We start from the raw sequence: 18149 nt of genomic DNA, 5'->3' as shown, positions 1-18149 counted from the left end.
ACATGTCAGGGGCCAGCCCCGGGATGGCCAGGTCCCACAGAGGAGAAAAGGAGTCGTCAAAGGAGGAGTGAGTCAGATACGGTGATAAGTGGGATCTTGCAGCCTGGCTGACTGTCAGTCAGAGTTCTTCTTTATACAGAACTCGGTCAGCAGGGGTAGCTTCATGTTGTTCCAGAACAGAGATCGTTTCATTTCTGTCCTCAGACACGTGCTTTAACTTCCTCTCAGTCATAAGTTTAGTCATCTTTGATAAACAGTGACAGACAGAGTTATCTTTTACAGACATTTTCCCTCATCAACACCATATTTAACTTTTGAGAATCTAGAGACATATTTTTCCAAAGCATGACAGCTTATTATTCCTAGACTAGTAGCTCTTATGGTTTCAAAGGCACCAGACAGAAAGAAAATCTCCCAGCCAGCCTGCACAGACTGCCATGTCCCAAGCAGTGTATTGTCAGCTTTTAATGGCCGGAGTGCTAATTGTCATAAAAGACCCAAGAGAAATCTTAGGCCAAAGCTGCTGCACCTATTATTCAATTCTGCCACAATACAGCATTTATACATTTATAGAATTTACTTATATCTTCAATGTTGGTATTCTTTTGTTCCTTGGTCATACAATACCACAGTAGCCCCAGCCCTATAGAGGTAACTTTTCAAAGAAAAGGAGATCCTAATAATTCTATTATTATTATTATTAGTAGTAGTAGTAATAGTATTTATCCACACTGTTCTTTGGTCATCAATATAAGCCTCTGTGTAGGGCAGAGATAACTCTGGCCAATATAATTTTGTTGCTATATCTGTCCCTTGAGGGGTGTACTGTATGTGGTCCCCAATCTTATCTGCCACATAATTGCCTGAGTGTATATTGAGATGAGGCTTTCATACCCACCATTAAAGAATAAATAAATTCTTTATTTATTCACTTTATATCCTGATCACTACTCCCACATCACCCCTGCACACAGTCCTCCCCATGTCCCCTCCCCTTCTCTACTGAGAGGGTGGAGTCTCCCCCTGGGTTTCCTTCCACCCAGGTACATCAAGCCTCTCCAGGGCTAGGTGCATCCTCTCCCACTGAGGCCAGCCTAGGCAGCCCAGTTAGGGGAATGGGATCCAGACAGGCAACCGATTTAGGGACAGCATGACTTCAGTTGTTGGGACCCACATGGAGAATGAACTGCACGTCTGCTACATATGTGTGTGGGGTCTATGTCTGGCTTGTGCATGCTTATTGGTTAGTGGTTCAGTCTCAGGGCTTCCCCAGGGGTCCAGATTAGTTGACTCTGTTGGTCTTCCTGTGGAGTTCTTTTCCTCTCCCTGTTCCTAGATCCTTCCCCCGCACCCAGACTCTTCCATAGGACTCCCGAGCTCCATCTAGTGTTTGGCTGTGGGTCTGCATCTGTTTCAGTCAGCTGCTGGGTGGAGCCTCTCAGAGCACAGTATGTGATGCTCCTGTCTGCAAGCATAACAGAGCATCATTGATAGTGTCGGGTTGGTGCTTGCCCGTGGATGGGTCTCAAGTTGGGCTGTTTATTAGTTGTCCATTCCCTCAGTCTCTGCTCCATCTTCTCTGCATTTCTTGACCTGGGATGGGGGATGCTCCCACGAGTCTGTGGGAGCAACTTTAGCTGAGATTCCTAGCGGTGGGGATGTGGAACTTAAAGTGTTCACTTCCTATACCTAGGGAGGACCCTCAGTAGAGGGATAAGGACACCAACCCATCCACACAACTTTTGACCCAAAAATTGTCCTGTCTGTAAGAAGAGGAGCCCCATCTGCTGCCAGCTTCTCCAGCCCTCCCAAGCTCGTTGACCTTCTGAGGTTTACTATGTTCTGATTTTCTTGTACAAAGTTTCCGGTTCTTACCGAGACAACAATTTAATTACAGCATTTTAATAATTAGCCATTATAATTTCTCAGCGTGTGAGTTTTAAATTAGCCTTTCTTTGTATTATCTTGTGTTTGAATGCTTTACTTGAAAGTTACTACTTTAGTTGCTGACTTCATAAGAGACTTTAGCTGAACTTTGAAATTAGAGCAGAGTTTATAACAATTTTTGAATTGCTCTTGAGTATACTTCTGCCATTTTATACTACACAAGTAGGAGAAGTGGTGTGCTCAGCAAGGATGAGTGTAAGATCGAAAGGTGTGAACTGTGGAAAACACTGAAATTATCAAATATTCAGTCATGATTTAATTCTTTATGTAAAAATAACCAAATTCCTGACTCATTAGTAGGAATATTTGCTTTTGCCTTTGATAAACAGTAAAATTATATATCAAAATATTTTAAGAATAAAATTTGATTTATTATCAGTAAACATTTCATTATATACCTGCATTCTATCTTTGTACACCTAGGGCCATGTGAAATTTTTCCTAAGCAAAGAGACCTGCATTAGTCACTTATGTTGCTGTGATATCATGACCCTTAGCAGAGACCCTTAGGGAGAAAGGATTCATTCTGTCTTATGGTCCTAGAGAATTTGAGTCCACAACAGCAGAAAAGTGCATGGTGACAGGTGGCAGGAGACAGTCTCCTGTGTGTAGACTCTGGGAGTAATCAGTGGAAGGAGAAGCAGTGCTCACAATATATTGGTTGAATTTTTTTCCAATTAAAAAATATCATGAGGTTCATGATGTATACATTGAGCTAAGTAATAATGAAGTTCATGATGTATGCATGAGCTACAGGATGGAGATGAGGCATAGGAGAGAGATGAGGGAGCGAGGAGGAACAGTTACCATAACTCTGTAATTCAAATGGTTCCTGCTTGAGGCCTACAGATACCAAATTCTAATCCGCTGCTGTACTGTGCAGGGGACAGTGGTTCTTGATTCTTTTTTTGTTTGTTTGTTTTTGTTTTTGTTTTTGTTTTTTTGATTTGGTTTTTTCTCTATAGCCCTGGCTGTCCTGTAACTCACTCTGTAGACCAGGCTGGCCTCGAACTCAGAAATCTGCCTGCCTCTGCCTCCCAGAGTGCTGGGATTACAGGTGTGCACCACCATCACAGGTTTGCACCACCATCACAGGTTTGCATTACAGGTGTGCACCACCATTACAGGCTTGGTTCTTGATTCTTTATGAGGAACTCATTTGTTTTCTTCCTGCTCTTCCTGCTCTTCTTCCTCTTCCTCCTCCTCCCCATCTCCCTCCCCATCTCCCTTACCCTCCTTCTCATTTCCATTTTTGGTAGAGTCTTACTATGAGCTAATCCTGTCATAGACCTCACTCAGGTTGGCCTTGAACATATGCCCTGTCTCTGCTTCTGAACGCTGGAGTTATCAGCCGGGCACACCAAGCTCAACTTGCCTTCTTTAAAGCAATCTGGTCTTAGGTCTTCCGCACTCACATTGTGTTTTCCAGTGTAGTGTTTTGTGACATTCCCAAGTTTGTGGTTGAGTGGGTCTCTGTTTCTTCTGCCTGCTCTTGGGCTCTTTTCCTTCTGCTTGTTTGACTTGTCCAACTTTGATGTGATAGTTTTTATTTTCTTTTATATTTTATTTTTTAATATTACAAAAGGAACGAATGAATGAAAACCTTGCCACTAGGGTAAAGGTTAACAACTGAACTGTCATTTATACTTGCTAGGAGAGGAAAGATCAGCTTTCTTCAATGGAGTGACATTGGGTATATCACCTCTCTGGAAGAGACCTCAGTTCAGAAGTAGTCGACCAGTGTGTGTGTGTGTGTGTGTGTGTGTGTGTGTATGCGCGCGCACGCGCGCGCGCATGTGTGTTGGTTATAATTTGGTGGTTCCCCCCCCTTTGGGTGGTTGTTTTGTTTTCTTGGTTTTAGAATGTTTGTTATGTTGGATTTTTGTTTTGTTTTGTTTGTTTTTTTGAGAAAGGATTTGGGTTGGGTAAGTAGAGAGGAAGAGAGGATGTGGAAGGACTTGTGGGAGGAAAGAATGTGGACAAAAGTATAAACTTAAAAATTGTTTTCAGTAATAAAGTGATCTTATGTAATGTAATTAGGACAAACACGGTCCTGATTTTATTTTTGAGAGGTCATGTGCTGATGACTAGACAGTGTGGGAGTCTTTGGAGCTGATGCAGGTAACAGGTGTTGGAGAACCAGAGCTTAAGTAGTTTAAGAACACAGTAAAGGTCAGGTATGGTAGTGCACGTCTCTAGTGAACTAGGGAGACAGAGGCAGGTAGATATCTGTGAGTTCAAGACCAGCCTGGTGTACACTGTGAGTTCTACTGAGCACCAGGGCTTAGTAGTGAGACCATTTCAACGAAACAAAAAAATAAATAACAATTTTAGCAAAAGATTGGGATCTTGTTACTCTTCACCAAACTATGTCTTAACCCTTGTTTGGCATGTTGAGAAAATGTAAAAACTTCTACTTAACAAATTTAAATGAACACAGTGGCCATATGTATAATTTCGAAGTAGTAGAAAGAGAAATATACTTTTTTTTTTTTTATAATGTAGAAGTAAGATGCATTACTTTTCTGTTTCCTAGCTCACCTTTGTGGAGAAGGCTGGAACCATGTTGGGGACTCTTGTCTTCGCATCAATTCCAGCCGAGAAAGCTATGACAACGCCAAGCTTTATTGCTATAATCTCAGTGGAAATCTTGCCTCCCTGACCACATCCAAGGAGGTGGAGTTCGTGTTGGATGAATTACAGAAGTTCACACAGCAGGTGAGCCCCGGGACTCTGCACACAATGGGCATACATGATGAGCCATCACCTGCAGAAATGATTCATTGTTTTAGTCTTTTAAAGTAAATGTTTCTCTGAAGGATGTAAAAATATTTAGTTATTACACATGTATGAAAAACTGTTAGTGTACTTGATAGCCTACCATGTGTGAGAACACAGAGATGGAGGAGGCTCTGTTGTCAGACAGACAGTGTTTGTCTAATTTAGAAGCTTTCAGTGTAAAGGCTGTGTGGTCACTGGTAGGGAGACCTTTTGACTTTTATACTTTACCAATATGTAATAGATTTTTCTTTTGTTAAACTAAATGTAAATTGTAAACATATGGAGCATACAGATGAGATGTTACTTTTTGTGACTCTAAGGGCTTCTTGTCTGCATGTGTGCTCTTGACAGTTACCACTCAGCACGAGAAAATCAGCGCTATTGGTATTCTATCACACCTAAAGCTCTTGATCTGCAGACCCACGTTTTTCCTGCTTCAAAAACAGTAGAGTTTGTCATTAAGGCTCTGTCAGCTGTTGTGTGTTTTGCATGAGTTATTTTTGGCTGTTACAAAGTAACCATGAGTCTTGTCACTTGAGTTCTATATTCTAAGAATTCTTGTAACTGCTCATTTCTATGGGCTGCTATTGTTGCCCATGAGAAGCGGGTGGCAATTGGCTGAGTCACATCGTATAAACCATGTTCTGTTTCACGAGAAACAACTTCTTGCAGGAGTCCACAGTGGGAACTTCCTGAAGGTGACACTTCATTGTGCATATCTCTGTGTGAAGTGAATTATATCCCGAGTCATTGCCGTTGTGCAGGCTTAAGATAACCCTTCTGTGGCCAATGAAGATCAACAAACTCATGCACTTTAAAAAGATATCTTGGGTCAAATGATCATTTACTTATCGGAAATGGCTAATGAAATGTTACAATGATTTATGGTGTGCGGCAGTAAATTTTCATAATATAGTAATTTATCTTTTGTTTCAGCGGCCTGTCTGGCTCATTTACTGAGTAATAGTTACTTTAAATGTTTTATCACGGGCTTCATTTTTGTTTCTCTTCCTTTTCTTTCAGATTCTTATCATGATGAGTTAGGGAGTAATATTTCATTTTAAATGGCTTTTCCTTGCCATAGACGGCGAGGGAGCACAGGGAGAGTTGCTGTGACTTAAGTACATCGTTAGTCTCGAGATTTCTGGACTGGATTGAGTATATGACTAATGTTATGAAGTATGACTTTTAAAGAGGCAGCTTTTTAATATCTCAGAATAAATGTGTAAAATACACGATACATACAATGACATACTTAACATGTATGATTTTGTGATCAGAAACACCGGTTAACCATACCTCTGTCTCAGCATTACACCAGATAGTGTAAAATAACTATTCTTCTCTGAGGCTTTTGTTTATCAATTTTATTGATTAACTGCTGTCTGTACTATATTACTTTGGCAATATGATATTTATTGTCAATGTGAAAAGTCATAAGATATTTTAATATTATCTAAGGAATATCCGTTGAGTATTTACATGTGAAACCCCTTACATTTACACACTTACATTTAAAGGTCTATGAACTTAATCTCCCTAGGACCATTTGAACAGCATGAATACCATGATAAATGCTTTATCTTGTCCACTGAGATATAGCAACATTTTTCCCCATTCTGATATTATGTATAAAATAATTAAAAAGAATTATGCTTTGAAACAGTTTTCTATCGTAGTGGCTATTAAGTAGCTTAGTGATTTAGAAGATACATTATTACATGTTAAAAAGGAGATGTCTGTAATCTAATTGAACATTCGGACTTGGTTTAGAATATATTTTTGCCTTTAAATAATAATTATGATAAATTGTATACAATCAGAATTGATTTTGATTTTTTTTGGGCTGGGTTTGAATGATCAGTGAGACTATTTAGAATAGTCATGTGGCTTTTGTCTACTTGTGGTTATTGGATTTTTAACATGGCAGCCAGACCTTGTCTATTCCTTGTTCTTGCTTATGGGACCGAGAATATCAGTTTTCCTAAAATTGTATGAGAGTTTATGCATAGCAGTGGCGAATCCTTGTTATGACAGCTTCATTCAGAATCTATATAGATTTGTTAATTTTGGTTTCTGTTTTTGCATAGTACAAATACTAGATTTATCTATAGGTTCTTAAATCTATAACTGATTAAACCATATACCTGATAGTATTAGCTGTAGCAGCAGATGTAGGTTGAAGGTTGACATTCCCCTTTAGTTTGGTTGTGTGTGTGTGTGTGTGTGTGTGTGTATGTGTGTATGAATGTATGTATGTATGTATGTGTGTGTGTATGAATGTATGTATGTATGAGTGATAGGATTTTACTGTGTAGCACTGGCTACCCTGAAACTCTGTGGTGGCCAGCCTGCCTCTGCCTCTGCCTGCTGAATGCTGGGGTTAAAGGCATTCTATAAACTCATTTTATAGGAGAGAAAACCAATACCAAAAACAACACCCAAAATGTGGAAGGACTAAAAAAGTCATCCAACTTTATAGTTAAGCTCGAATCACTCAGTGCTGACAGAACAGTGTTGTAGTCTGGGTCATCCTCCAGGTGGCACAGAAATTATTATAGGAAGTAAAAGTGTCCAGAAAGGCAACTTTATGTCTTTTCAAATATAATATTTAACGACAATAAAGTACTGGTTAGCCAATATCATGGCAGTAGTTTTGCTTTTGACCCCTGTACACGCCCTGTATCCTACTGTTTCAGAACGTGTCACCATGGGTAGGCCTACGCAAGATCAACATATCCTACTGGGGCTGGGAGGACATGTCTCCTTTCACAAACACGAGCCTGCAGTGGCTTCCCGGTGAGCCGAATGACTCTGGATTCTGTGCCTACTTAGAAAGGGCTGCGGTGGCAGGGTTGAAAGCAAACCCTTGCACGTCCATGGCGGACGGACTCGTGTGTGAAAAGCCTGTCGGTAAGTTGTCAAGCTGCCAGCCTCTCCTTACGGGTATGTTTTAGCCTGGTGACCAACCCTGCTTTGTAAACTGCAGCAACTTATTTTATCCTTTCATAATATATTGATCCCCTGATATTAGTTTTTAATCCATACACCCCAGCTGTTTTTTTTTAACTGATCTTAGTACTAATTTGTAATGGTAAAAGCTTATTTTTATATAATGTCTTACTCATTTTTTTACAAAAATTTTAAGAATTTAATTCTTTTATACTGTGTGCATAAGTATTGCATATCTATGTGTACTATGCATACCCGATACCTGTAAAGATTAAGAGAGAGCCCGGTCCCTTCTGGACTTATAGATGCTTATGAACCTCTGTGTGCATTCTGGGAACCAAACCCTAGTTTTCAGCAGGAGAAAGTACTCTTAACTGTTCAGCCATTTCTCCAGCACGCTGTATCCTTTGTATAATCTTTTTTCCTTGATTGTTATGATGTTACTATGGACAGGTGGTTATGGTTACAGTGTAGCAATAGCCTCCTAATTTGTTAGTCTTTTGCTTTTATCAAGTATCTTTTGAAGGAAAGATTTATCTTTAAAGACTGAACATTTTTTTAATCTTATAGCTGCACTGTTTCAGTTTTCTGAAAATGAATACTTTTGCTATTTCTTTTGAAATGGACTTCATTAAATGGAAAGGAACCTTTAAAGTCTTTTTGATTGTATTTTGCCTTGCTGTTCTGTACACTGTGTGAGACTTTGCTGTTTTTACCTCTTGTGAATGCACAATTCTGAGTCCCCTGACTGCAGCCATCACTACTCTTTCTGTAACACTACTCTTAGTTTGTTTAGCAAAATTAGAACGGAATATTTTTTAAACCAAACATTTCTCATTCTTTCTTTCCTGAGCCCAGGAAAGCGCCATCGTGGTATTGCTCTGATTTGGGAGACTTTGTACCTCGTGCTGTTCAGTCACACAGCTTTCTTACCTGTGTGCTTTCCTTATTCCCTTAGCATAAACCCCCAGAGTTAGTCCATGAGCGATCACTTCTCTTGTTCCAGGCGAAAGAAAGCCTGCTGTGTCTATAGGTCACGTTTTGTGTCCGTTCATACTCTGGGGGGCGATTGGGCTCCTGGTCAGAGCGAGGTTGCTGTTAAAGCGGAGCACACAGCTGTCCTCACCCTTTGGCTATTGAGAATGGTGGTGCCTTGGCTGCCATCTTCCGCCACACAGTCTGAGTGCAGTTGATTATCACATTCTATCACACTCTAGGTTTAATAGTTTGATGTTTTAACTCACCTTCCCACAGCCAACACCAGTTCTCGTCCCCACAGGCAGTGCAGGCTCCAAATTTTCCACTTCCTTGTCCACGGTTGCCACTTTCTCTCTGTTGTTTCATGGTTGAAAATGATCCTCACCCTAATGTATACAATAAACTCTGTATATTTTTATATAATTTTATAGTAAGTTATATTATTTTCCCTTGTTAATGCTAAACACACACACCAAAGACACAGCCACAGGATATTTACTTAAATAAGATGTGGAACGCTTATGGAAAAACTTGTGACTAGGAAGGTCTGTGGTGCTGCCTCACAGTGTGAGGTGACAGAAAGAGGAAGGCTTATATTGCAGGACTGTTTGCAATTGTCAGAACCATAATCTTACACTTTAGAAAGAATTAACAAAGTGAAAGGAATTATAGATTTTCAAAACCAGTGCCAAATAAGTACAGCTTTTAAAATAATTTACTTCACACAATAATGCTTCAGTCCGCCCAATGGAAACTTTGTTTTTGGTGAATAGTAAGACAGAAAAAACCCAATAGATTGTGTTCAAGTGAAGTTACCAGGGGCCTGTGGAGATGCTTGAGTGGATAAGAGCGCTCGCTGTCTGCTCGTCCAGGGCACCTGGATTTGGTTCTCAGAACCCACATGGCAGCGCAGAACTGTCTTCTACATCAGTTTCAGATCTGACGCCGTCCTCTCCTTCCGGCCCCTGCAGACACCAGGCATGCCTGCGGTGGCATACATGCGTGATGCAAAACACCCATACGCGTAGTTAAGAAATAGAGATTAATTAATAAAAAACCCCAAAGTTACCACATGAGATGATTGCCCTTATCCCCCGTTCCAGTAAGCCCGAATCAGAATGCGAGGCCATGCAAGAAGCCGTGCTCCCTGAGGACCTCCTGCTCCAACTGCACGAGCAACGGCATGGAGTGCATGTGGTGCGGCAGCACCAAGCGCTGCGTGGACTCCAACGCTTACATCATCTCCTTTCCGTACGGACAGTGCCTGGAGTGGCAGACGGCCACCTGCTCCCGTAAGTACAGACGGACAGACAGACAGTGCTCGAGGGAGTTTAAAACAGTGAGAAAAGATGTTGCTGTAGAGAGGTCTTGGTCTCAAATGTCCTCCTAACCTCCTTAAAAAATTATTAAGGGAAACATCCAACTGGGGACTTGCTTACAGTTTCACAGGGGTAGTCCATAGTTGCCACGTCCAGGATCTCGGTGGCAGGTAGACAGGCCGGGTATGGAGAGCTTAATTTGTATTCACAAACACTTAGTGACATGGGCTGAAGGGTGGAGACAGGAGAAAAAGAAATACTGGGCCTGGTGGGGCCTTCTGAAATCTCAAAGGGGACACACCGCCTAATCCTTCCCAGATGGGGGGAGTGAGGCTTTCAGAATTCTAACTGGGAACCAAGCATTCACATACCCGAACCCATGGGGCTCTTCTGTTTTAATTCTTTCATTGAAAATAATTTATTTTCTTACATAACACATCCTGATTAGTTTCTCCTCTGCTTTTCCCAGTTCTTCCCCACCTCCACTCCCATCTTGATCTACCTTCTTTTTTTCTCTCATTAGAAAACAAACAAACATCTAAGGGATAATAAAAATAATATGATTGATATGGTATGATATGATATAATAAAACCTGGCATCTTGGAATTGGCCAAACAGGCAGAAGGAAAAAAGTGTAAGAGGAAGTACAGGAACTAGAGACCCACTACTCACATACCCAGGAATCCCATAAAAACTCCAAACTGGAAGTCATAATAATATATACGCAAAGGACCTGGTACAGACCTGTGTGGACCCTGCATGTGTACATATACACTGTAATCTACCACATAAACAAACTGAAAGACTGTAACTCTGTCAGCCACTGTGAACTGTCTTGGGTGTGACACCTTTAGTCCTATGTCACATGACAGTCAGTAATTTGAATATCGCAGCAACATAACTGTACCTCTGTGAGGTTTGATAGTTTTTATTATTTCTCATTGGCTTCAAAGTAAACCCATACAGTTTTGAAGATAATCAACGTAACTGTCAACAATTATGGCAAGTATCAGTATCATAGATATATGGGAAATGCTTCAAATCAAGGGAACTCAGGAAGGATACAGCAGTGTAAGAAGTGTTCATTTGCTTAGTATCTGTTAAAGGGATCGACATTTACCACTGTGCACTGGGAACGTGTAACTTCCCTGCTTACTGAAGATGATTTTCTCATACAATGTATCCTGATTACAGATTCTCTTCCTTTTCCTTCCCCTCCTCTTCCCTCCCCTCCCCTCTCCTCTCTTCCTCTCCCCTGCCCTCTGGAATCACTCTTTCTGTTTCATTAGAAAAAAATAGGCTTCTAAGAGAAAACAAACATGACAAAATAAAATATAACAAAATAAAACAAAAAGCATTGCATTGAGGCTGCACCAGGCAACCCAAGAGAAGGGAAAGAGACCTAAGTGGGGGCACAAGAATCAGACACCCGTTCATTCCCTCACTCAGAGTTTCATAAAAAGAACTGAGCCGAAAGCTATAAAATACACACTGAGGACCTGGTGCAGACCGTTGTAGACCCAGTGCTTGCTGCCTCCAACGCATACAAGCCTTGCTGTGATGCTTGAGAGGGCCGTGTTCGCCTGGTGTCTCGAGTTCTCTTCTGGCTCTTACCCACCTTCTGCCTCCTCTACGTGGGGAAGAGCTCTGAGTGAGGGATTTGATGGAGACATCTCATTTAGAGCTATGTGTTCTAGGAACCCAGGAAGATGTAACTTTAGAAAACACTTTATGCCTATGAATTACCTGTCTATAAAGTTAAACAAGTAAATATCATATTTTATTTCTTATTACAATTTGAGCTGGTTCTTATTTGCTCATACTCAGTGTCCAAGGTTCTTGGCCCTCGAACAGCTCACAGCAGATGAAATCCTCTGTGATCCTTGAACCCTGTGCTGCTGAGTCTTGGCTGTTTCCTAGGCCTCTGCCTCTGTTCCTCTATGTCCCGTTCCAGGCAAGATCCTCGGGAATCTGGGAATCTTCAAGTACTGCCTTAGTCTTTTTCTGTGTCAGGGATATCACTCTGTTTTATCTTTTAACATTGAATTTATCTTCTCTTTTGTCATGATATGTGCTATGTATACATGCGTGCATATTTATTTGTTCATATGTCTATGTGTATGATGAGTTTCTCATATCTCAGATATTTATGCAAAAGTATTCCTATTAACTACAGATGACATTTCAGTATTTTTTTTCCTTATCACATTTTTTCTGAGCATACAATTCTGCTTGATTATAAAAGTTACACTTTTGTTCTTAATGCTCCTGTCCTGTCCTGCAGCTCAAAATTGTTCTGGATTAAGAACCTGTGGCCAGTGCCTGGAGCAGCCTGGGTGCGGCTGGTGCAGTGACCCCAGTAATACAGGAAGAGGGCACTGCATCGAGGGGTCTTCACGGGGCCCAGTGAAACTCGCCGGGGTGCACAACAGTGAGGTGGTTCTTGACACCAGTCTCTGCCCCAAGGAGAAGAACTACGAGTGGTCTTTTATCCAGTGCCCAGGTACCAAGAGTTTCATGTCTTTGTGAATACACGGATGTGTTACTGTTTGTATCGTTATGATATCCTAGAATTCACATGCTCTTCCGTGTTTTCGGGAAACCCCACGGAGAGTGTGGATACAATGTTCTGAACACACATGGCAGGTTCACGGGGTCTTATTTCGAATGCCACCATGGGTATTCATGCCATTCAAACTCAAAGATCACCTTTAAGTTTATCAGGGCCTCTCTGCATATTTCCGTATTCCTCATTCTGTGCCTGTATATTCTGGAAGAGAGTTGACCTTTAAAATGTATCCAATACGTGTTTGCCAAGCACCTACTATGTGCTAAAAGCTATATGTAATGTTTTAGTCACTAGGTACATAGAAGTTAATAATTAGCTTAAAGATCACTGCACTCATGGAGAATACGAGTTGACATGGAGAGTATTTATTGATACCAGTTAAATTCATGAGGTCATGTGGTAGATGAGTACTAGTAAATGAAGAGGGGCTGAGGCTCGCTGTTAGAAGGCCAGGCTGTGCTGCCATGTTATTGTCACTGAAGGCCTGAAGGAGAAGAGAGGTGTTATGGCTAGGACAGAAGAGACGACAGGTGGGAGCAAGGACACCTGTGTGATGTCACAGAGGACGTGACAGGTGGGGGCAAGACCACCTGTGTGATGTCACAGAAGAGGTGACATATGGGAGCAAGGATACCTGTGTGACGTCATAGAGGAGGCGACAGGTGTGGGCAAGGACACCTGTGTGATGTCACAGAGGACGTGACAGGTGGGGGCAAGACCACCTGTGTGATGTCACAGAAGAGGTGACATATGGGAGCAAGGATACCTGTGTGACGTCATAGAGGAGGCGACAGGTGTGGGCAAGGTCACCTGTGTGATGTCACAGAGGACGTGACAGATGGGGGCATGGCCACCTGTGTGATGTCACATAGGAGGTCACAGGTGGGGTCATGGCCACTTGTGTGATGTTACAGAGGAGAAGACAGGGGGTAAGGCCACCTGTGTGATGTCACAGAGGAGAAGACAGGTGGGGCAAGGACACCTGTGTGATGTCACAGAGGAGCTGACAGGGGCAGCAAGGATACCTGTGTGATGTCACAGAGGAGGAAACAGGTGGGGACAAGGCTACCTGTGTGATGTCACAGAGGAGGTGAGAGGTGGGGGCAAGGACACTTGTGTGATGTCACAGAGGAGGTGAGAGGTGGGGACAAGGACACTTGTGTGCTGTCAGAGGAGGGGACAGGTGGGACAAGGCCACCTGTGTGATGTCACAGAGGAGGGGACAGGTGGGACAAGGCCACCTTGTGATGTTACAGAGGAGGGGACAGGTGGGACAAGGCCACCTGTGTGATGTCACAGAGGAGGGGACAGGTGGGACAAGACCACCTGAGTGATGTCACAGAGGAGGTGAGAGGTGGGGGGCAAGGACACTTGTGTGCTGTCACAGAGGAGGCAACAGGTAGGGACAAGTCCCTTTATTTAGGGCTGCTTCTAATAGGTATAAATGAAGGAATGAAGAGACCCTAAAAACAGAGCTAGAAAATCAGTAATCTGTGTGTTATCAGGCTGGCTACAGCACAGCAGTGTGGCCCTCAGAGCACTGGGCATGTGGGAGGAGCCATGATAAATGCTCTTGGGAGTTGTTCCTCCGAGGCTGTCCATTTACCTACTTCTGCATCTCTTCCTGATGCCTTATGGATATTAAAAGTCCCACACTTCTGAGCTTATCCAGGATTCTGACAAATCCTTGGGACCAGGGAAAGCCCTGAGGCAGAATAGTTGAGAGCTATGCAGAGGGTGCTTTATATGGGGTGCTCTTGCTGCACCCTGAGACCACAGAGCAAGGGAAGACTAAAAGAGCAACAACAACAACAACATCATTATCATCAACAACAACAACATCATCAACAACAACATTAACAACATCAACAGTGGTCAGAAGGACGAACTACAGAGTGCTATGGCTGCATTTGAAGTGTAACTTGCTTCCCAAGAGATGCTTGTGATAATTTTAAAAAGACAATCCAATACAGATCAAGGTGTGTGGATGGAGCATTTAGTCACTTGTCAGGAGTGGGGATAAGGACTGGTTTTCACTAGGTATCAATAAACTTTGAGGAGGTGTGGAAGTACTCTGTATTTATCTATACGTATGACTCTGGCTGTATTATAGATCTGTCTTCTGTCTGTCTGTCTGTCTGTCTGTCAGCAGTGCATAACTGTGTTTGTCAAAATCCATATTGTGTTCTTGGGATGTAGCTCAGTAGTAGATTACTGCCTAGCCCTTACAGGTTGTTGGTCCGATGCCTAGTACTGTAAAACAAAAACAAAACAAAAATTCCTACCCATATACTTCAAAAGGTGAAACTTAATATATATTTAAAGCCATTTGCCTAAAGAGAATTCCAGAATGGAATGCAAATTGTCAAAAATGAATCTGACTGTTCTCTCTCTCTCTCTCTCTCTCTCTCTCTCTCTCTCTCTCTCTCTCTCTCTCTCTCTCTCTCTCTCTCTCATACATACATACACACAGACACAGACATAGACTTTGACTTTATTACCTTGCAAAAATTGTTCCTACTGTATAGTGCAAGGCTATAGAAATCTATACATAAACCTCTGGTATCCTGATAAGCTACATTTGTTTCTGACAAGAATTATAACAATATGTGCATTGTGTTTCAGAAAAAATGTAAATAGTTGTGTTTACTAAGAGTCAGAGTTCTCACTTTAAGAGAAGTTAAAAGCTAAGGAAGAGATGAAGACGGCAGTGAGTCTGGACTCAAGCTTCAAAGCATACATCATACTCTAATCTATACATAGAAGTAAACATAAACATGGATGTGAACTTGGGCTAGTGTAGAACTGTACATTTGTCAAAATCCATATATGTGTCCTAATACATGTATTTCTTAACCCTGTCTGATGAGAGGACACAGATATCATGACCTCCCAGAGCAATGAACATGCCTAGTACATACACCTCTAAACCTCATGAACATGCTTGTACATACACCTCTAAACCTCATGCACATGCTAAGTATATATACCTTCAAATCTCATGCACATGCCTAGTACATACACCTCTAAACCTCATGAACATGCTTGTACATACACCTCTAAACCTCATGAACATGCTTGAACATACACCTCTAAACCTCATGCACATGCGAAGTATATATACCTTCAAATCTCATGCACATGCCTAGTACTTACACTTTTAAACCTCATGAACATGCTTGTACATACCCCTCTAAAATTCATGCACATACTAAGTATATATACCTTCAAATCTCATGCACATGCCTAGTAATACACTTCTAAACCTCATGAACATGCTTGTACACACACCTCTAAACTTCATGCACATGCTAAGTATATATACCTTTAAATCATGCACATGCCTAGTACATACACTTCTAAACCTCATGCACATGCTTGTACACACACCTCTAAACCTCATGCACATGCTAAGTATATATACCTTTAAATCTCATGCACATGCCTAGTACATATACCTCTAAACCTCATGCACATGCTTGTACATACACCTCTAAACCTCATGCACATGCTAAGTATATATACCTTTAAATCTCATGCACATGCTTGTACATACACCTCTAAACCTCATGCACATGCCTAGTAATACACCTCCAAACCTCATTCTCCCGTGGAAGAGTCAAAGGCTTTCTTCATAATGGCTGCTTTTATAGATGGGGCAGGGAGGGCACAACATAAGCTTAGAGCATTTTTCAGTGCTGAAGGAGGAGAGGGAGAGACAGGGAGGGAAAGACAGAGGGAGGAAGGGAGGAGGCAGGAGAGAGCTAAGCTGAAAGAGTTTTCAATGTATCAAACCCAGGCAAAAAAATAATTCCCCTTCCCCTCCCCGCCCCCTCCTCACTCTCCTCTCCTTCTCCCTCCCCTCCCATCCTTCTACTCCTTCCCCTTCCCTTCCTTTCCCTCTCCCCTCTCCTCTCCTTTCCCTCCCCTCCCCTTATTCTCTTCCTCTCTTTCGTGCACACTAGCTGGGGAACAATATGAGGGTAGTTTGATCAAAGTGTCACGAAAATGTATAATGGCTCTCCTCATAAATAATTAACACATACTAATAAAATCAGCATGCTGTGATAGAGTAAAGAAACAAAAAGGACATTTGTAACAAAGTTGTAAAGTTCAACTAAAGTCTAATTTAGGTAATAGTATTATACTATTAATTAACCAATGTTAATTTCTTAATTTTGCAGTAAGATACTAACATTTGGTATATAATTACTTTGTGATATTATTGAAACTCTATAAATATAAGATTCTGTAAATCTAAAACTTGAAGTACAATTTGAAAACAACACAGCGGTTTTAGAAAAGTGGTCAAGGGAAACTTACAGAAGGGAAATGTCGTGGCTGGGGTTGAAGATCCGGTGGGTGTATCATAGGGTTAAATGTGCAAGACAGAGTAGGCGGAGATGTGTGCTGAGAAAGGCCCAGCATCCAGCGATGAATAAAGAAAGTGAAGTCGACAGGGTCAGGGGCAGGCCAAAGGAAAGTTCTGCATGCACTTAATGGGAATTTCAAAAACTGGAAAAGGAGAACGAAAATCTTTAAAAATAATGCCCTGCGGTGAGGCGGAGGCAAACACAATTAGTGTCATCTGATCAACTGCAAAATAGAGTTTTCTGGAAAACACAATGAGGATTTGAAAAGACAGTGCAGTCTCATGCCTTAGGGTAGGAATAAAGTTGTGTGTAGTCCACACACTGCTGGTCAAGATGTACAGGCAAAAGAAATTACTGTTGGAGACTGCCTTTTAAATTAGTTGGATGTCTACTCTTATTTACAACTTGCTTGTACGAGAGGCGTCTCAGGACAGGATAGCATCCGTGGCGTCTGAGGACAGTTCTGGAGAGGATTAGCCAGAGGGAAGAAGACCTGGCCGGAGTTGCTTGGGCAATACCATCACATAGGCCGGTGCCTAGAAGAAACAGAGGGGAAACAGAGAGTGGGCTCCTGTCCGAGCTTCCTTCGCTTCCAATCGCCACAGTGTGCGTTGCTCTACTTCCTCCAGTCTGACCACGATGAACAGTAAGCCAGAGTAGTTAATCCCCTGAATGATTTCCTCCGGGATTGCGACGCTTCAGCAGAAACATTTCAAATCTGACACCAGAAGGTATGTTGGTAAATGTGCCAGGTCGCTGCCTTTGCAGCTGCTTTGGGAAGCTGTGAGCTACAGGCTAGGGAGGGGCTGGAGGGGCAGCAGGCCTTGGGACGGTCGGGGAGTTGAGACGACCAGCAAACCGTGAAGACTGTGCTCCTGAGATCTCAGACAGGAACAAGGGCTTGGGGTTGCCTTTGAGGCTATTTGTGTTGCTTTCTGGTAAGAATTTGTGAAAATTTGGGGTGTCCCCAGACTGTGGGAATCCACGTTCAAACGTGGTCAATTTAAATGGGTAGAGTAAATTCTAAGGCAGTCCAGTGTTCGCGCTGTGGTATGATTGTTGTTAGTTGTTTCCTGTCAGGGTTGTGGTGAGATTTTGTGAAGAAGCAGCTACATTATGCACATCGGCTCAGAGACAGGAGTTTCTTTAGCCAGCACTATGCAGGCCTCTCAGTCTTGTCTTCTCATTTTGAGGATAAGCTGTTGCCTCATCCATACTGGGTCTTCGTG

At 42.1% G+C, this 18149-nt stretch overlaps 1 protein-coding gene across 2 annotated transcripts in view; it reads left to right on the top strand.

Moving 5' to 3' along the window:
• Positions 1-18149, top strand: part of Atrnl1 (attractin like 1) — a 531270-nt gene that overhangs the window by 79616 nt on the left and 433505 nt on the right. For both annotated transcript variants that reach the window (XM_052182687.1, XM_052182678.1), the window contains exons 15-18: positions 4484-4665; positions 7428-7641; positions 9762-9950; positions 12263-12481. In XM_052182687.1, coding sequence (XP_052038647.1) covers positions 4484-4665; positions 7428-7641; positions 9762-9950; positions 12263-12481 — 804 coding nt within the window. The remainder of the gene's footprint in view (positions 1-4483; positions 4666-7427; positions 7642-9761; positions 9951-12262; positions 12482-18149) is intronic.

Source organism: Apodemus sylvaticus, chromosome 1, assembly GCF_947179515.1.
Source record: "Apodemus sylvaticus chromosome 1, mApoSyl1.1, whole genome shotgun sequence".
In the NCBI taxonomy this organism is placed as follows: Eukaryota; Metazoa; Chordata; class Mammalia; order Rodentia; family Muridae; genus Apodemus; species Apodemus sylvaticus.
Note: the sequence above shows the minus strand (reverse complement) of the source record. Positions and strands in the feature narration are given on the sequence as shown.